This window comes from Sceloporus undulatus, chromosome 4 (assembly GCF_019175285.1).
Source record: "Sceloporus undulatus isolate JIND9_A2432 ecotype Alabama chromosome 4, SceUnd_v1.1, whole genome shotgun sequence".
Taxonomy (NCBI): domain Eukaryota; kingdom Metazoa; phylum Chordata; class Lepidosauria; order Squamata; family Phrynosomatidae; genus Sceloporus; species Sceloporus undulatus.
In genome coordinates, this window is record NC_056525.1 from 74165702 (window position 1) to 74186081 (window position 20380).

A 20380-nucleotide genomic window follows, 5' to 3' on the forward strand; every position below is an offset into this window, starting at 1 on the left:
CAAAGTACTATAAAAGACTGGTTCACTTGTAAATTGTCTCTCCAGAATTTGGAAGTTTTTTCCCCAGGAGATGCTGCAGAGCGTGTTCAAAGGAGGGCAACTAAAATGGCGAAGGGCCTGGAAACCATGCCTTATGAGGAACGACTCAGGGAGCTGGGGATGTTCAGCCTGGAGAAGAGAAGGTTAAGAGGTGATATGATAGCCCTGCTTAAATACTTGAAGGGATGTCATATTGAGGAGGGAGCGAACTTGTTTCCTGCTGCTCCAGAGAAGCAATGGATGCAAGCTGCAGGAAACAAGTACTGTACTCCCTGAGAGTAAGGGCTATTTGAGTGTGGTGGAGTCTCCTTCTTTGGAGGTCTTTAAACAGAGGCTGGATGGCCATCTGTCAGGGATGCTCTGAGTGAGAGTTCCTGCAGGGCAGAATGGGTCCTCCAACTCTACGATTCTATGCTTTCTTTTCAGCCGTGCTCCTGGTCTCCCTGGTTCTAAATGAATCCGCAACAGTCAGTTGAAAATGTTTCATCTTAAGTCTTTAAGACCCAACGCAGCTTAGTGGTTTGAGTGTTTGACTACGGCTCTGGAGACCATGGAAACCCCGGGTGCCCTTGGGCAACAAGTCCCACTCTCTCAGCCTCCTCAGGGGAAGGCAATGGGGAACCTCCTCTAAAGCAGTCTTGCCAAGGAAAGCCCATGAGAGGGCCTTAAGTCAGAAATGGCACGTAGGCACAAGACAACACCAAGGGAGGCGAAGGAAGGCAGAGGCACCAGACTAGTTGGGTATAAACACACATGGGCATAGCAAAAAGGCAGGCGCATGCGCAGTAGCATCCCCCAGAGCACGACTGCAATGGTTACGGAAAGAGAAAGAAGACATTCCAAAGCGGATCGCGTTTCTGTCCCGCTTAACTTTCACCTACCGTTGCTCCGCTGGATATTGATAGTCAGCCCAGGCCGAAGGCACCTATACACGCCTAACTCCATGCTGCCAGGAAGTTTCGAGGGCCAGCCAAAGAAGCCGCTCCCTCCCTCTCTGTCTCTGACTCTGGAATGGTCAAAGGGAGGGTTGGTCCCAACCGCCGCCGTTTTGAAAGGGGCGCGCCGCAAAGCCTACCGGGAAACGACGTCCCCCAAAGGGACGTAAACGACCTCTGAACTACATATCCTAGCATGCCGCGCGGCACTCCGGCCTCCTCCCCTTTTTTCTCGAGAGTCTCCCCTTTAATGGTTTTTTAAAATTAAAAGTCGGAGGATGGAATTTTTCAGAACGTTCTGGGCGAACCGTTGCTGCTCGCCTCAGGGAGCCGTTACTCAGAAACAGTGACGTCATGAGATGTCAAGTAGTTATTATTGTTCGCAGTGAAAGGAAGGCTCAGGCGTCTTTCGTTCTTCTACACTGCAACAATAATGCGCTTTGACACCGCTTTAAGGCGTTGAAGCAGAACTAAAACATATTAAAACAGTTAAAAGAATCCTAAAATATTAAGACAATAAAAACACGCTCAGGCTGCATCCACACTGGAGAAATAACCCAGTTTGGCACCGCTTTAACTCTTTCCAGCTCAAGGCTATGGAATTCTGGGAGTTGGAGTTTGTTGTGGGTCCCAGAGTGGAGCAACTCCCAGAATTCCATAGCCTTGAGCCGGAAAGAGTTAAAGTGGTGCCAAACTGGGTTATTTCTCCTGTGTGGATGCCGCTTTTGACACCATTTTAAGTGCCCCCATGCCATCCTATGGAATTCTAGGATTTGTAGTTTCACAAGGCCTTTAGCTGTCTCTGCCAAAGAGCGCTAGTGGTGCCTCACAAAACTACAAATCCCCAGGGCTCTATAAGATGGAGTCATGGCAGTTAAAGTGGTATCAAACTGTTTTATTTGTATAGTGTAGATGCACCCCCGGGTCTGTGTGGGGTAGAGGTTTGAGCGTTGGACTAGGACTCTGGAGACCAGGATTCGAATCCCTGCTTGCGCATGAAACCCACAGGGCAGGTCACGCTCTCTCAGCCTCAAAGGATGGCAATGGCAAACCCTCTCTGAACAAATCTTGCCAAAAAAAAAAGACCCCATGATACATTAGCCTTAGGACAGAGTGATCAGACGTCCTCCTTTTCCTGGATCCTAACCTTATCTCCAGGAGCAATTCCAAAACGCCCTCCATTTTGAGCACAGCAAGGAAGCATATGAGTGTTTTTAGCTTTTATTTTGTAGTGTCTTCCTTTATTATTTTTTGCATGTCCTCCATTTTGCGGTGCCTTGTCCTCCTTTGTGGTGAGGATGTCTCATCACCCTGCCTTAGGGTTGCCATAAGTCAGAAACAACTTGAAAGAACACAATGACAACAACAACAGAGTGATGTCACAAAAATACAAATCCCAGGAGTCGGTAGGATGGAGCTACAGCACTTAAAGTGGTGCCAGAGTGCATTATTTCTTCAGTGTAAATAGGCCTTCCAACACAAGGGGTGTGTCTGTGTCTACACTGTAAGAAAAATGCACTTTGACACCACTTTAAGTGCTGTATGGAATCCTGGGACTTGTAGTTTTGCAGGATCTTTAGCCTTCTCTGCCAAAGAGTGCTGGTGCCTCACATAACTACAAATCCCAGCTCTTGAATATCTCTTAGGCTGCATCCTTACTACAAAAATAATGCAGTTTGACACCCCTTTAACTGCCATGGTTCCATCCTACAGAATCCTGGGATCTGTAGTTTTGTGAGGCACCACAGCACTCTTTGAAAGAGAAGGCTAAAAACCTTGTAAAACTACAAATTTCAGGATTACATATGGTGCTAGTTAAAGTGATGTTAAAATGCATTCTTTCCACAATGTCCTTAGTGAATGCAACTGTGGCTGCATCTACATTTAATGCAGTTTGACACCACTTTAACTGCTGTGGCTCAAAGCTATAGAAGTCTGGGGTTTGTAGTTTTGTGAGAGATTTAGCCTTCTCTGTCAGAAAGCTCTGGAAGGGTCTGCATGCACTTGGGCCCTTCCTCCTTCTGTTCTGGCCACGTGGATACTGGGAGATTCAGTCCAGGAATTAAACTTTAAATTCCATTAACTAGACAAAAAGCTACTGAGATCTAAACTGTCTTGAATCCCAAGGATTCGCCTGCATGAACACTCTTCCATACCATCTGAACTACTGTATAACTAAATAAGGAACTGGGATGCATCTCCATAGCCTGAGTTTTCACTCCATACAAATCCTAGTTCTGTTACCTAGTTCACAGGTTGCATCCACACTGTAGAAATAACCTGGTTTGATACCGCTTTAAGTGCCACATGGCTCAATGCTAGGGAATTCTGGGAACTGTTCTTTGTTATGGCCTTAGAGCAGAGCAGTTTGGATACAGCCACAGACTCAGAATTGCAAACTTTGGTATAAAGCCACAGATGTATTGAAGTCTGATCTATTTTTTGATACTGGAAAAGCCAGCTCCACCGAAGTGGAGCCTCAAAAAATTGGTTACAAACTCATAAATGTTCCTCTCCACGGAAATCTTTAGTAAAAGGCGAAAGATTTATACGATCTGAAGAGAAACCAGAGTATGAGTTGAGAGTTCCCTTCCAGGAGACCGGATTCTCAGCGCCTGCTAGTAAGGTAGTAGTGGCTCTGGGAAGGCGACTGTTTCTTTGACTTTTAAGGAGAGTGCACAAATGCCTTTGAGCTTCCAGCTGTCTTTGGATTTAGCAATTTTAATGTTGGCCCAGGAAAATGATCAGAAAATGCAGGAAAACTCATTTCTGGAGCGCAATGCATGGTGGTTGCAAAGCTAAACAAATGAGCTCCAGGACTCTTCCTGCGGTGCCACCCACATTTTGGGGGCGGTGATGATCTGTGGCAAGCCAGGGGAGGAGGAGGGTGTTCCTTGTGGTGGAGGGACCTTGCCTGCAACAGGGACTCCTTGCAACTCTGCTGTTGCTTTTAGCAACGTCTGTATCAGCTTTGGTTATCCGCTTCAGCCTCTGATTCTCCACCGAGGCGACTCCCAAACTGGGAAGAATTACTTTGGGATTGTTCAATAAAATCCCAAACCTACCAATTATACCTTTATGGGACCAACCAAAGTGCACAAAATACCTGTTGCAAGCTTTCAAAGCCCCACTGGCTTCTTCATCAGACCAGGTGTTAAAAACCATACAGGAGGAAAAAATATATATGAACATGTTATAACTCACAGCCCTGCATTTTGTAATGGTGGTTCTTAATTCAGATGGTATGGAGTGGTTGTTAATCTGCTGCTTACTTTGTCTTCATTGTGTACTATGCATACAATGTATTTTATTTATTGATTTATTTATTGTATTTTAGAGATGTTTTAATTATGTAATGTTTTAGACTGTACGCCGCTTGGTTGCTTTTTATTCTTTTCTTATTTTATTTGATCCCTACTATGTAAAGCGCTGTGCAAACATTACAGCTCTCTACAAATAAATGTTAATAATAAATAATAATTCATGCAAGCCGGCACCTCCTCCTTCTGGCTCTGTGGCAACTGGGAGATGTAACTTCCATTTGCATCGCAACAAATACACTTCCTTTGCAATCCAGTATGTCTCCATCCTTTGTGAGGCCACAGGACTGTTGTTGTTGTGTGTCTTCAAATCAGTTCTGACTTATGACCACCCTAAAATGAACCTACCATGCTGTTTCCCGGTATATTTCTCCAGAGGAGGATTGCCATTGCTGTCTTCTGAGGCTGAGAGAGTGTCACTTGCGCAAGCTCACCCAGAGGGTTGACATGGCCAAGCCAGGATTCAAACCCTGGTTTCCAGGGTCATAGTCCAACACTCACACTACATTACTACACCATGCTGGCTCTCTCTCTCTCTCTCTCTCTCTCTCTCTCTCTCTGTACTAAGTCCCAGAATCCCCAAGCAGTATTGTTCTGGCTTGGGGACTCTGGGATTTGCAATCCCAAAAGCCAAATTTTCTGAGTTCTGGGACTGTGGCTGGTGTTTCCAGCTGAACCAGATTCAAATGCAAGTGTCACTCTGCTTTATGCCATGGGATAGACTGGGGTGCTTTTTCAAGGGGGACCAATTGACTTCCCTGATTCCTTTTCTTCCAAATCTTGAACTCCCCAATGCATGGCAATAGGTGAGAGGGAAACCAGGATCCAGAGCAGTTTCCTTCTGCATTGCTATGTCCAAGCCAAGAAGAAGCAGTTTGACAGAAAAGATGCTGCAATGGGCAGAGCGTGAAGGACATGAATGGGAAATTAATGTAACTGGAAGTGGGAGTTTATTTAAATTCTGCCTTTGTGCCTAACATTTCTTTCCTCTTTCTAGAAGATGAAAAAAGTGTAAATAATTGTGATTGTTGTAGGTAATATCAGAAAAATCATTGCTTTAGACTACTGTTCCCACAATCCCCTAAGCACCATGGTCATGTTGGCTAGAGGATACTGGAAACTTTTATCCACAAAATAACTTTTCCAAGCTGTGGTTGGTAGCAGAATATTTGCAAGCAGCTAGCTGGCAGCTGTACCAGGTCCAGGACATTGAGTTCTGACCTTTTTCATCAAATAAGATAAGAAAGAAAGGCAGATGTTGTCCAAAGGAGCAGAAACTCTTCCTAACTACTCCTCTTTACAGATTCTCAGCCTGCATTGACAGTTTTCTAGTACTGTAATACCACTTGTACACTAAGCCTGCATCTACACTGCAGAGTTCATGTAGTTTAACTTTCATTGCTCAATGAAATTGAATTCTGGGATTTGTAGTTGTTTGTTTGTTTGTTTGTTTGTTTGTTTTAGATATTATTCCAGTGAGCTCTGGAGCCACAAACAAATGCAAATCCCATGATTTCATAGGGTGGAGCTGTGACAGTTAAAGTGGTCTCAAACTGTATTAATTCTGATGTGTAGATGCAGCCTAGATGCATTATGTATGCGTTATGTTTATTTTAGTTATTTCATTATCTACCATTCCCATCTCTAATATTTTTTTGCTGTGTGTCAGTTTAAGTATCTCCCCTCCCAAGGCATTGTATACCATCTTGCAGTATCACTAAACCAAGATGGAAGACCAGAGTGGAAATACTGTAAATACCCTTCTTACCATTAGGCCAGGTACAGCAAGGATAGAAAACCGCTCTCCAGATATTTTGGATGTCAAATCCCAGAAGTTCCACCCACCATGATAAATAGTAAAGAGCTGTAAGAGCCACAGTCCAAAACATCTGGACAACCAGAGGTTTCCTACCCCAGCATACAGATCATCCTCCCTTTGAAAAGTACCATTAAAAGAAAAAAACACAAAGCACCCTTCTTTCTTACAAGTTCCTAAGTTTTACTTATCCCAGCCCACAATTACAAACACAAACAGTAGCCACTGCTATGGTGATAGTCCCAGCCACTCTGTGCTACGTTACTCCATTATTTTGGCAGGCTGGCACCACACCCCAGTTACCAACATAGCAACTGAGAAATGTTACATGCCAGCATTGCCCTTCTCTCTACAGAAGAGCAAGCAGGCAATATCTTCCAGAAAAATACCCTTCTCTGTAGCACACTCCTCATGATGACAGATTCGGTGGTTTTTCACTGTCCCAACTGTGAGATGGGCTTTCACTCCAGTCGACTCTTAGAGAAGCACATGGAAAGATTCTGCATTGGGCGAGAAACGGCTACTGTAAGTGATGCTAGATACCAGAACAGGCAACAACTGCACAATGGCAAAGAAAAGAAGTACAGATAGAACTGACAATATGATATGCCTTCAAGTTAACTAGCATCTTATGGTGATCCTATCATTGAGTTTTCTTGGCAAGATTTATTCAGAGGAGGTTTACTGTTGCCTTTGTCTAAGGCTGAGAGAGTGTGGCCTGCTCAAGATGACTCATGGAATTCCCATGGCTGGGCAGGGATTCAAACACTGGTTTCTGGGAGTCTAATACCTAAACCATTACACCATGCTGGCTCTCATGGTAAGGTTAGAAAGGCACATTTGACTGGATTCTGAACTTTTGACAAAAAGTTTTTACCTCAGTATTGCCCCCCCCCCCAGCAGCCACTGCTGCTGGAGGGGGCAATGCCAGTTCCCCAGAGGTCTGGTTGGGCTCCAGCATGACTACAGCCATGCCAAAGGCCAAATGGAAGGGATTGCTGCAGCTGCTGGGCAAGCAAGATAGGGTTGCGACGGCCTTTCTCACTCACCCAGCAGCCATACCACTCCACCTGGTGCAGACCACACTTTCCGCACCCTCCTAGTGACACCACTATTGCGATGTATGGGCTTGTGTCACATTTCCTTTTCCTTGGAGAAACTCTTGTAATTTGAATTCTGGGAAGTTGTCACTTTCTTGCAGGGGCATCATTAGGAGGTGTGTGGGGGGGTGCGGATGGTACCAGGTGATACCTTAAGGTGACACCACTGCTCACCAAACATCTACCTTTGGGCACAAATGGGTTGTGGTGCTCACCTGTGTCCCTTTAAAACACTGGAGAAATCGTGTGAATGGGATGAAGCTCAGTGGGAAGAGAAAGGAGAGGCCTCAGATTTTTTTTAATTAAATTTTAAATTTTAAAAATTAATTTAAATTTTTTTTATTCTTTTAAATTTTTCTTTAAAAACATCACACATCTTACCAAATTTAAACTTTAACCACATGAAATCGTGTGCATGTAAATACATTTAGACTGCATATGATATTGTAATTTAAATGCACAATTTTAATTTTGCTAGTTATTTATGTCACAACTATTACCATTACATTCAGTGATATACGGGAATTATGATTTATTAGTAACATTAGTACAAAAACATCACTAAGGATTCTGTATCATGTGGTATGGGAGGAGGCCAAGGGGTGTGGGTGACACCAGAAATTAACACTGGGTGATGCTTTCCTGCAGTGCATTTCCTACCCTCAGGAAAAAAACATATGGACTACAATAACTATTTGGGAAGGCTGCAAAAATACAAGATTCCCAATCTGTTCTGGGATACTTCTCTTCTTTCATTAAGTAGCATCAATATTGCTCTTTGTGGGAGAGTCCTAAAGGTCTTTTTTCTCCTCACACAATGGTTCCTTTTTCTCTCAGAAGAAAGATTGTTAGGAAATTTCACAGCTGCTCCCTTGAAGGACTTTATTTAGATACAGTATTCCAACTTACTTGTATCTGCACGTCAATCTAAATTTATTTTCCTAACTACTATAATCACTACTGTCAAATAGTTTTATTTTCTGTCCTGTTGTTTAATTTTCTTGGAACAGTATCATCAACCACAAGCATCAAAACCAAAGAGGCATAACTTAAGAAACTTGGAAGATGAGGAATACAAGCAACAAGGACCTGGTTTAAGAAGCTTAGATTCTACAGGAGGTGTTTCAAACAGTCAAACGTTGAAGAAACTAACTGAAGAGGTACTGCACAAAAAAAGGAGAGAAAATACTGGTTTAAACCCTACTTTATTTATAATTTAGTCCTGTTTTCCCTAAAGATAAACCCCATCCTGTCACCTCATGAATCTATATCATGGTTTTTAGACCAGTCTAGATCATATTTTGGTAAATGAATGGGTTTAAAAAATATTTTTGGACATTAGTAAGTTAGCTCCAATTTCTTTATGAGAAATTTAGCACACTGAGATTCAGACACTACATTCAGATTTTTCTCCAGCACTAGAGCTGCATCAGCACTGAGCTGTCTTTGCAAATACAGGTGAAGCAGTTTTTGAATGGGACAACCCAAAATAACTGACTAGTGTGATAAACACCTGACATCCTCGTGTCTTTAACCAAATCCCTATTGTTGAAACTGTCAGTCTTGTGAGAAAATAATTTGACAGGCCTAAACAACACCCAGAAAATGTGTATACTACTAAAGAAATTTTCCTTTTTGCAGTTCCAGAAACTGAGGATGTCACTGGAAGACACTCTTCCTACATTCAGAATGCTCCAGACAAAGGTAAAACAGCATTTCAGGACATTAAAAAAAATTTTTTTGCTAGAGCTGCAAGGCATTTTGTGGCACATACAGTTAGAAGGAAAGGATTTGAACAGTGGAAAACAAAGTGAATTATTTTCTTTTGTTTTAATTATTGTAATATTCTTCTATGTGAATGTCTGCTTCTATTCTTAACATAGGTCCAAAACACTCTGCAAAAATAATCCAGTTTGAGATCACTTTAACCACCCTGGCTCAGTGCTAGGGAATCCTAGGAATTATATAATTCGGAGATATAGCCGTGTTAGTCTGTAGAATCAGTACGTAGAGAGATTTTGTAGCACCATTGAAACTAACTAAAAGAAAGAAGTTGGCAGCATGAGCTTTCGTAGGCTTAAATCTACTTCCTCAGATGCAGTTGGCATCTGAGGAAGTAGATTTAAATCTATGAAAGCTCATCCTGGGAATTGTACTTTGTTGTGGCACCAGAGTTCTCTGATAGAGAAGGCTAAATGTCTCACAAAACTACAATTCCCATAATTCCCTATCCTGGAGCCAGGGCAGTTAAAGTGATCTGAAACTGGACTATTTCTGCAGTGTGTTTTGGACCTTACTCTTCTTTGTTCTTCTTCCAATGGGATTACCAGCCATTTTCTTTGCTTCTGTCTCCATCCTGTAGTTCACACAAAGCCTCTTTTCTCTCCTCACCTCTCCCATCAACCTTAGGATCACTTTCTTCCACTTCTCACTTCCATTCCTCTTCCCCATAGATAGAACTCCCTTCAGACATCCAAGTAGCCTTTCCCCTTCTAGGTAGCATTTTTAACTGCTTAACAAATATATTTATTTGTAGAAAATGTAATAGATGGAGCCAAAGAAATACCAGGGATGCATATCTTACTATGAACCATTGTGTAGACATACTCAAGTAAAGCAACAATTTCTACATATGATATAATACATCCCCAAAGAATGAGTACATTTCAGTGATATAAGCATAGGAGTGTGAATCATTCAACACCCAGTAAGTTACATGTAGCTACTACACAATTGTAAGCAGTAGTGGCTGGTTGCTCCCATTATCAGTAAGCCACTCTAGATCGTAATTCAAGGAGTCCTCCAAGGTATTCAGTTCTGTTGCTAAATAAGTCCAATACCTTGGATAGCAACTTTAAAAGTAGACGAAACCTGGTATAGATCCACTGGCCCACTGACATGGGAAGCACCAGATGCCACTGATGGAAAGAGTCCGAGTTTTGTTTTTGTTTTTAGCTTGTCATGCTTGATGTGTAACTTTTTTTCCCCACAATGGCATCGTTCTATTATTGTAGGAGGACGACCATGGAGGAGGTGTGTAGACTTTCACTGGTTAGCTACAAGCACTCTAGCCATAACTGAAAGGTTTGGAGCTAGGTCCTTGTATGGTATGGGGTTGTGTATTTTAGTGTGTGTGTGTGTGTGTGTGTGTGTGTGTGTGTGTGTGTGTGTGTAGGGCTGTCCCCATATCAATAAGCAGAGTGAGGTAGCCACTGCAGAGAACAGATGCTGAGGGACATAGAGCCAAATGCCATCAGCCTGCTATAGACCCTTTCAGCTACTTGTTGCCCTTAGGCACACTGGAAGAAACTGTAACTTGTAACAAGAGTTGAAATGCAGAACTTGGAAACATATATTACAAATGCCAAAATATTTCAGCCATCTTGGCCAATGGCCATGCAGCTTGATCCACAGTGGCTGAGCTATTCTGAGAGTTGTAGTCTACAAAACAACTTTTCAAAGCTTTGTTTCCACTTCAGTTGAGTTCTAGATATGTACTCTTGTTGTTTGCTTCAACCAGCAAAATGTCTTGGAACACTTCCTGGAAGCGCCAACAAAGGAGACTCCTTTTTGCTTTTTAAATGGCTATTGAAAAATCTATTATTTATCTTGATAAGTAGGGAGGGGTCATGATGATTTGGGGATTCTGGCAGTTGCAACCCCCCTAAATTTCCCCCCAATTCTGATTCTATTGCTAGTTGGAAGACTGCTATGAATCACAAAAACCATGCACATTCTTAAGGAAAAATGGTGAAAACATACACGTTTTTCAATACCTTCTTAAAGACCTGTACTGAAAGGCCTAAGCACAAATTAACTGGGATATCTGTGAGCCCACCATTGAGAAGGCTCTGTCCCTTATGCTCATCAGTGTAACCATTTTTCTAGGCTGAGAGTAATGGAGATTTGCCCACTTAACTTCAGAGATGAATGATGATCTGAACCCAGTTTACCACATCGAAGTCCATTGAAAATACAGTCCTTCAGTAGAGGATATGCTGAGTTAACCATTCCTGGAATCCACAATTAGCTCACCATGGACCATCTTTTAGAGACACTTACTTCTGAAGCTTTGCATAGTTGATTCTAGAAATGATAGTTTAGACCTGTTACTTTTCTTGATCCTTAGAATGACAACACCCAGCAAATACTCCACCAACAAGAATATTGGCAGCGCCAACAGCAAATGGCAGAAATGCATGAGCGCCAGTTGGCTGATATCCAAGCCAGAAACCAGCACTTGGAACAACAGAAGAATGGTAAAAGAAAGTTAGAATATTCCTGATTGTTACCCTCCAGTGGGTGCCTCTTGCTTTTAGTTTAGGTTAACAGAGTAATATGAACTGTACAATTAAACAGTAAAGGATGCTCAAGCAGCTGTTACTTATCAGAAAGTGGATGGGACTGGCACCCAGAGCTCATCTTAGCACTAGTTCTAGACAAAAGAAAGAGGGTAGTATGTAGAGAATACAACCACAAGTACTACTGGGATCCAGTTTTGTTTTAAGATTTCCAAGTGGAGTTAATTAGAATAAGACAAAGGACATTATCACATGGGAGAAATGTCTCTCAGTTTCAAAAGAAAAGAAAGTAGGGCCAATTCAAAAATGAACACTATTACAGGGATGGTTATCAAATGCACAGAAGAACACAGAACCCATCCCAAAGCCAAAATAGTGCGAATGCAAAAGAAATTATCATATGAGTACATACCCTTTATAGTCTAGAATTCGAATTAGTATCCCTGCACATGCGAAGTGAGGGCAGAATTGGATCGTGACCTTTTTTACACTTCTGGCGGGGCTTGCTTCTGGTTCCCGTGGTTTTGCCTTATTTCACGTTATTTGTTCATTCATTACCCTTTATTACACGTTATTAGGCAATTCATATTATTTGTTCATTCATTACCCTTTATTTCACGTTATTTAGGCAATTCATGTTATTTGTGCATTCATTACACCTTATTTCACATTATTTAGGCAATTCACCAATTCAAAATCAGTCCAAAGCAACCTTGTACTTGGTTTGAGTATTGGACTATGACTCTAGAAGTCAGGGATGGAATCCCACTGGGTGACCTGGTGCAAGTCACACTCTCTCAGCCTCCTCAGAAAATGGCAATGGCAAACCACATCTGAATAAACCTGCCAAGAAACCCCTGTGACAGAGTTGCGAGAGAGAAAGAGGGAGCCAATCCCTTCCCTCCAGTTGGAGAGAATGAGTTTGCAAAGGGAAAGAGACAGAAAGAGCTGAGAGGAGGAGGGAGGGAGGCAGTGTGTATGTGTGTCTGTGGGGAGGGCTGCTTTATCCCCCAAACAGCTCCAGAAGTACTCTTAAGAAGTAATCTTAAAATAATTTATTTGTACTTTTGTGTTTAATTTTTGTCTTGAAATATTGGTTATAGCCCTCTGGACATTTTGACCATTGATGCCATTAATTAATTACTCTTTCACAAAACGGTTTAACTTTATACACTGCACCCACTTGTGAATAAGTGTCCTTCTATTTTTATAGTTTCTCCAACACTATGGAGATGATTGCACATTTGTACAGTTTATTTTTGTAGAATACCAGTGCCATCTACACACTATTTTTAAATTTTATTTTTAAATAAAGCTAAAGTAGCTTTGTGTGGCACTTATATGTCCATATTGTATTCATTTATCAAGTCCTCCTTCTTTTCAAAAGATGTAACCAACACAAATGTTATAGAATTGTTGGACACCTTTTGTCCTAGTCAATTTTCATCTTGTGCAAACAAAAGCAAAAAAACAAAACCTGTACACATTAAGTAGTTAAAACTCAGCCACACGGTTTACACTGATCATGTAATAAAGGTATAAAATGCCCACCTTATAGAGCTATTTCTGTTTGAAATTTGAGACAAAACTTTTTTTTATTGGGAATTGCAATGTCCTATTTGCCTAGATGAAAATTAAGCACGGGTGTGATTCTGATAACATCTGAAAATATGTTGATTTGGGTGAGGTATTCTAATGTGTATCTGTTTTTGCTTTTATCCAGAGATCCACAAACGCTTGGAGGAACTCAAACTAGGAAACTCAACTACATCTCATATAGAACAGTTGCTAGTGGAGCTCAATACTCAGGAGGGAAAAAACCAGCTAGCTTTGAATGCTCTGCGGGAACAAGTGGGACTTCTGCAGGTAGCAGCAGAGAACAGGTAAGGGTCCAAGGAGAGAACCAATTGCAGTGGTGCATGTGTCAGGGTTTTGTGCACGGGAGTCCTAGTTCATACTCATTGCTTATACTGTAATCCTGATTTGGAAGCCAGGCCAATGTACATAATGTGTGGGGATCAGAAAAAGTCTGGGAGGTTTGTCTCATTATCTGTAACTTTGGTGGCATAGGGTGGAAGAGAAGCAAACATTGTTAGGACTGGCCAAGATTTTTTGCTGCTTGAAGCAAAGAACAAAATAGCAACCATTCCCATCTAATATAAAAAGGCCAACTGGACTGGTACAGTAATTGAACATTTCCTCACTGCTGGTAGTGAGACAGCATCCTCTTCTATACCTAAAAGTAGCAAGCTAGATTACGGGCACAGAGCAGGCCTCATGGTATACTATCCAGCTTTCTATTTGAGCCCTTCCTGCCAGCTTCTGCTACCTGAAGCAGGTGCCTCAGCCAAATTATTGAACACTTCATGAAGAATCAAAGGGGCCTTTATACATATTCCCATATTTATTTCCTGGGTTTATTTTTAGGAGTAAACCAGAACACCCTACCATGATAAAATCAGACAATGCTACAGACAAGGCAGAAGATAAAGTCTTCTTCAAATCTATGCCATTTCCACCAGCTGTTGGTCCTCTCTCTTCAGAGATACAGTGAGTATGGAGGAAGTGGAAAGATTGGTTAGGGCAATAGCTTCAGTAAACTGAAAAATATTAGAAACATTGATTAATTATATATTCCATTGTTTGTTGCCTATGGAACTTTCCCTCTGTCCCATTTTGGGAAGTTCACCTGCTGCAAAATGGACTCTGGGCCTTAAGAAAACTGATTTTAGGAAGCGTAAGGAAATACTGAGTTAATATTGATTTTTAAGATTGCATGGTCAGAAATTATTATTAGGAAGGAGGTTGACGATGAATGGCAGTTTCTTAAAAATGAGATATTGAAGGCACCATAGTAAATAACTGTAGCCAAAAATAAATAAATAAATAAAAAAAAAGGGAAGATGGTCAAAGAAAGCAGGGTGAATGTATAAACAACTTTAATTTAAACTGAGATTTAAAAGAGATAAGAAAGAGGAGAAGGGGGAAATCACCAAAGAGGAATGCAAACAAATAGCCAGTACTTGTAAGGGAAAAGTCAGAATGAACTCGTGTTAGCTAGAGAGCTTAAAAATAATAGAGGCTTTCTGTCTGTGTTCAGAGCAAAATTAAGTACAAAGAAATGGTAGGGGCAGTGTGTGGAACAGATAGTGAGATGCTAATGGGGTAAGAGAAAAGTCAGAAATGTTCAAACCTTCTTTGCTGGAGAAGAGTTCTATAGATGCCATAGACTGCTAAAAAGACCAATAAATGTGTCCTAGAACAAATCAAGTCTGAACTCTCCCTAGAAGCCCAGGTGACTAAACTGAGCCTGTTGTAAGTTGGCCATATTATGAGAAGACATGCTCACTAGATAATACAATAATGTTTAACAAAGTATGAGACAGTATGAAAAGAGGAAGATCAGATTCCATGAAAGGATGCCACAGACCTGAGTCTGCAAGACCTGAAAAGGGCGATTGATGGTAGGGTGACTTGGAGGTCTCCCATTCATAGCCATAAGTCAAAGTTTACTTGAGGACAATTCATAACAACAAGTCTTTCCCTGTTATTAATTTCCATGCCAGCAACAGTGACAACTTTGGAATTTCTGCTTAACATGCAACTAATAAGGGCATGGGAAACATGTTGGAGAGAAAGTAGCAATATTGTCAGGAAGCTGATGGTACATTTGTGTATCCCTACAGGTCTGTATACTTGGCTTATGTACAGAGTGGAGGTAGTGATCACAACATCCTTCGTCAGATGTATGAGTTGCAAGTAGAGGCTGTAGGACTGGAGAAAACTGAAGCAAGGCCCGAACACAAGGGCAGGAAGAAGAGTGAGATCTGTTTCCCTGTTCTCCTCTCCCCATACTTCAATTTTGTATCACAGACTAGGTTTCTTCTTGAGCCCTTTGGCCTGGATTCTACACATTGCCTCTGAGCTGAACTAAGCCTTGGGTGTGTGTGCATGTGTGTGTTGTGTGCCTTCAAGTAGTTTCCAGATTATGGTGACCCTAAGGCAAACCTATCATGGGGTTTTCTTGGCAAGATTTGTTCAGAGGAAGTTTGCCATTGCCTTTTCCTGAGGCTGAGAGCATGTGACTTGTCCAAGATCACCCAGTGGGGTTCATGGCCAAGCATGGAATTGAATGCTGGTCTCCAGAGTCACAGTTCAACCCTTAAACCACTATGCCATGCTGGCTCTAGACTATGTGAGAATTTGCTTATGCTGGACAGCAGCATCTTGCCTGTGAAAACACATGAGATAATACAGTACATGTGTAAGTCTTCAAAATGTCATAAGAATATTGTTTGTAAATGCAGAAAACTTGAGAAATAATTCCTTCCTCTGATACCTCTCCAAGTTGTCTTTGTTGTTCACTGGCTTTCCTTGCTGTCATTACAGAACATGAAAGCAGCCCCAGTGCCTTTTCACGGGGTCTAGATGCTGAACTCCTATCTGTTGAGCTGGAGAACCAGAGACTGGAAGATGAAATACTAAAGTTAAAGATCCTGAAGGACAGAAGGAGAATGGAAGATGGTAGATGGTCTGCCTACACTGCTGTAGTTGAGCCAAAGATAACAGCCTAGGAAGTTTGGGATTCATAATAGTCAACAATTCTGCTTCAGGGGGAAGGATAGGCAGCCACCTCTATAATCAGGGGATGGGAATACTGTTTACATCTTAGAAATACCTTTTGTGAGAGTCTTTTCGTTTTGGAGCTTCAGGAGGAAGGACAGAATGTTCATTAATTATTTGCACACTAAACAGTGACTCTGGACCAGTTTGCTGATGAACAAAGTTGACTTCCATGATGATTTATTACTGGGAGAAATTCTAAAAGATGGAAGAAGTGGCCTGGGTATTCAGCTGCATTATGTTAGCTTAGGCATTCTTAGTTCACCTGATATGTGCACATTGTTCGAGTGTCCAAAAATGTCCTTGTCCTTTTTTCTTTACTTTACCCAAACTTTCCAAGAATATTATTTGGAGAGAGGCTGGAGATTGCTAATTACAAAATACACCCCTTAAAAATCTTTGGTGAGACCAAAGTTTCACAAAATATTGTCCCAGTGACTTCATATGCAAGATGCATAATCTCTTCAGTCATTTTGTTTTTCAGGAGGTACAACTGAAATACTAGGTGTTGCCAATTCAGCAAAGATGTAATAATAGTTTGAACTTGCTTTAGGCAATTAATTAATTGATTGATTAATATGGTAGCAAATTAATATATTTCATGTTACCATAAAATCTCATCAAAACTAATTTCCAAATTATTTAACCAATATTAGCACTGTCAAGCATTTTCCACAGAAATTTGTCTCGGTTATATATATATCTCTTTAGCCATGTATAGTGTGTTCCATTAATGAACTGTATTCTTCCTTTCACCAGAAACTTTGGACACAGGGCTGGCTAAACAGCAGCTGAGATATATGGCAGAGATGGCTCAGTTGCATGCTGAGATTGGCAGATTGAGACAGGACTCCGAGAGGATGAAACCACGAGGACCCAGGAGAGGACTGCCATCCCTATCACCACCTCCTATAGCTCCCCCTTTGCCGCCACTACCTCCACCACCACCTCATCATCTTCATGGTCTCCCTGACACTGGATTTCTAGCTAGCAATGTAGTGAGTATCTTTTTTCTCTGGAGAGAATTCAGGAGATACTTTTTCAGGAGACTTATTTAGAGAATTGAAACTATAATCAATAGGTATGGGGTTTTTTTTTTAATATTTTGGAATTTTCATCCAAGTGGTTGGTTACCCAACTTTGTGTCAGCTCCAAAAGCTTTGCATTCTTCATGAGAATGGTAGTTTAGAGAAACGCTCTCAAACCTCCATCTCATCTTGCTATGGTATTTGGCTGTGGTTTGTGAAATCTGCAGAGTGTATTGTGTTTAAGTTTCTAATTTAGGTAATGACTTATTCACCTGAATTTATTGTTACATAGTAACCACAGGAAAAGATTGGATCTGCTCTTTGCTAACACTGTAGAGTATTAAGGTCACCCCAGCACTTATCTTGTCTTGCTTGACTGTTGACTTGGAGAATCAATGGCCTATCACACAAAGTGTTCAGTAGTTTTTTGTGGGTTTTCCAGGCTATGTGGCTGGGTTCTGGAAGAGTTTATTCCTGATGTTTTGCCAGCCTCTGTGAAAATGCTAGCCACAGATGCTGGAAAAATGTCAGGAACTCATCTAGAACATGGCCACATAGTCCAAAAAACTCACAAAAAATATGGATGCCGGCCGTGAAAGCCTTCAACTTCACAATGTGTTCAGTGTTTGTATCAAAAGACCTACTAGGCTATTGTGCCAAAAACATCTGACCAAAACCAGCTAACTAAGAGGAGGGAAACTGCTTATGACAGCATTGGTGGGGAATCTCCATCAGACCCATACAGAAAAGTCTTCAGAGGCCATATTTTAGTGATGAGTGGAGGCAAAGCCACAATAATAAATACTATATTTACCTATATAGACTATAAATATCACAGTATTTTATCTTAAAGTTTTTACTGCCAGTAACTAAACCATAAGGGTGGCATTGTAACCTTTTAGAATGGGGGGGGGGCATACAAAAGTTGGAATACTACCAAAAAAGTAGTGTAATGGGGAAGGCAGTGTGGCTATTTGACAAACCCCATAGGATAGTAGTGGGACACAAGGAAAGCATCATTCAGCCCCAGGATCTGAGAATCTTCGCTCCTGCTTTACAGATCATCAAGTCTGGATTTAGGTTTGCCTGAGAAAGTCAAATTACAGGAGACAACTACATACACATATAAAATAATCTCACATGTGGAAACTTGAAAGGTTTAGACTAGAGACCATGTCTGCCATGCCCTTTTTATTGGAAAAATATGTACAAAGTATGCCATGTTGTGCCAATACTAAATATTATGCTGGCCACTTTGCTGAGGGGGTGAATACTTTATTTGAAACTGTGGTGTTATATTTTGAAAGGACTGGTGTTTTTTTAGGGGCAGCAAGCATCTATATTATTAAGATCAGTGTTGATCAAATTAATCCAGTTTCTTCCTGTTACAGGACCCCAGGGGATCATCTGCCAGAGTGGCAAGCCGTTATTTCCTGGATCCCTCTGATGCCCTGGGACCAGCTCCATATGATCCAGTGTACGTCTCTCTCTCTCTCTCTCTCTCTCTTTCTTCTGGTTACTTGTACTGTCCATCCTTAAGAAATACAGAGGATTTTACTAAGAGGATTACTGTTAGACTTCAGTGTTGCATATAATTCTCATAATGGGCACTATCACATATAGTGCAGGTGTTCAGCTTTCCTCATCCAATTACCATTCCTTCTAAGCACATAGTGCTTGATTTGGCACAAGCCAGTTTGCATGTTCCAGAACCCACTCAGGTCTGAGAAAATAATAATAATAATAATAATAATAATAATAATAATAATAATAATAATAATAGGATTTATTTATATGCCAACCAATCACTGGGAATCTGGGCAGCTTACAACAGAGGAGATAATAGACGGTTCCCTGACCTCAGGCTTACAATCTAAAAAGACGCGATACAAAAGGAGAAGGGAATGGTGGGGGGAAGGGGATCAGGTCCAGCATTCTTCTCTCCCTCTGAGGCCTGGACCAAGGCAGATGGACTGGAGGGAGGGCTCTTCTTCTTCAGGCTAGCCCTGATGAAGCTGGGCCTGCCTGGTCAACACTAGTAGGGGGATTTACCCCTTCTTGCACTTCCATCCTTTTTTCCTTTTGTGTCATGTCTTAATTAGATTTTTAGACATAAGGGCAGGCAACTGTTTTGTTGTTCTTTTACTTGTAAAGCACCATGTACAGTGATGACATAAATAAATAATAATCTGTCAGACCCTGTTGAGCTGATCTGGACTCTGAGATCATCAGGAGAGACTCTTTTCTCTGTCCCACCAGCATCACAAGCACAGTGAATGGCGACATGAAAGAGAACCTTCTCAGTGGCTGCCCCTATATTCTGGAACTCCCTTCCTATGGAGGCCCAAATGGCCCCCTCCTTGTTTTCCTTCTGTCAGCAGACTAAAATCTTTTTATTCAGAGAAGCTTTTTAAACAAAGTTTTTAAAGAATGGGCTAGAAAATGCTGTATCATTTTAATTGAAATTTTAAGAATAGCTTTTTAATTGTATTATATTTTTTTACCGTATATTCATATAGAAGCTGGCCTCATGTATAAATTGAGGTCAGGTTTTGGGGCCAAAATTGTAGATTTTGATATGACCCATGGATAAGTCATGGGTACAATTTAGGGGCATGTAACAAAAGATGTAAAGGACAAAGCAAGGGCATCAGAAAAGCACCAGTCACCATACACACACACTGTCCTTGCAAATGCAACATGACTTTTGAATCTCTTTAGCAAACCAGCAACAAACACACACATACACACACAAACGCACCCTCTTTCCTTGCAAATTCAGCAGGACTTTTGAATCTCTCTAGCAAACCAACAGCAGACATGCACATAGTCTGTCTTCTTGCCTGGGCAGTGCTGCCAAAGTAAGGAGAATGGGATAGTGGGTGGCACTTCTCTTAGGAACTTTCTGAGCAGGATTATTGTATTGTCCCATTTACAAGTCGACCCAGGATTTTGGGGTCAATATTTTGGCATACATTTTTTGACTTATAGATGAGTACATACCGTAACTAGAGTATGAATTGTTTTAATGTTTTTAAAAGTTTGATTCTATTTTAAGGTGAACTTTTTGTATGTTTTTAATTGCCTTCTTTTAAATTGTGAGCGACTTTGAGTCTCAATTTTGAGATGGAAAGGAAGATGTGAATAAATATAACAACAACAGTACTACATAAGTATGACACATTCTCCTGTTTCTGCAGGTCTGGTTTTGTGATATT

The 20380-nt window shown here is 41.2% G+C and overlaps 2 protein-coding genes and 1 non-coding gene across 3 annotated transcripts in view; 2 read left to right on the forward strand and 1 right to left on the reverse strand.

Moving 5' to 3' along the window:
• Positions 1-3433: 3433 nt before the first annotated feature.
• Positions 3434-3549, reverse strand: LOC121930194. The gene has a single exon (XR_006103852.1). It is a non-coding gene; the product is annotated as a U5 spliceosomal RNA (small nuclear RNA).
• A 2843-nt stretch (positions 3550-6392) lies between these two features.
• Positions 6393-16970, forward strand: LOC121928366 (coiled-coil domain-containing protein 17-like). The gene is made up of 9 exons (XM_042462958.1): positions 6393-6635; positions 8221-8370; positions 8852-8914; positions 11340-11469; positions 13235-13394; positions 13939-14061; positions 15198-15331; positions 15901-16357; positions 16894-16970. The coding sequence occupies exons 1-8, from the start codon at positions 6432-6434 to the stop codon at positions 16083-16085; spliced, it is 1149 nt and encodes a 382-aa protein (XP_042318892.1). The 5' UTR covers positions 6393-6431; the 3' UTR covers positions 16086-16357; positions 16894-16970.
• LOC121928979 overlaps positions 16944-20380 on the forward strand; it is a 33879-nt gene continuing 30442 nt past the window's right edge. Inside the window, exon 1 of the mRNA XM_042464304.1 lies at positions 16944-17136. Within this exon, the coding sequence (XP_042320238.1) occupies positions 16944-17136 (193 nt within the window). The remainder of the gene's footprint in view (positions 17137-20380) is intronic.

Bases quoted from the DNA above. Each gene is read 5' to 3' on its own strand.
- LOC121928366 (XM_042462958.1), top strand. From the start codon at position 6,432: ATGTTACATGCCAGCATTGCCCTTCTCTCTACAGAAGAGCAAGCAGGC. The intron at 8,371-8,851 runs GTACTGCACAAA...TCCTTTTTGCAG, and splicing joins TGAAGAAACTAACTGAAGAG to TTCCAGAAACTGAGGATGTC. The intron at 8,915-11,339 runs GTAAAACAGCAT...CTTGATCCTTAG, and splicing joins TCAGAATGCTCCAGACAAAG to AATGACAACACCCAGCAAAT.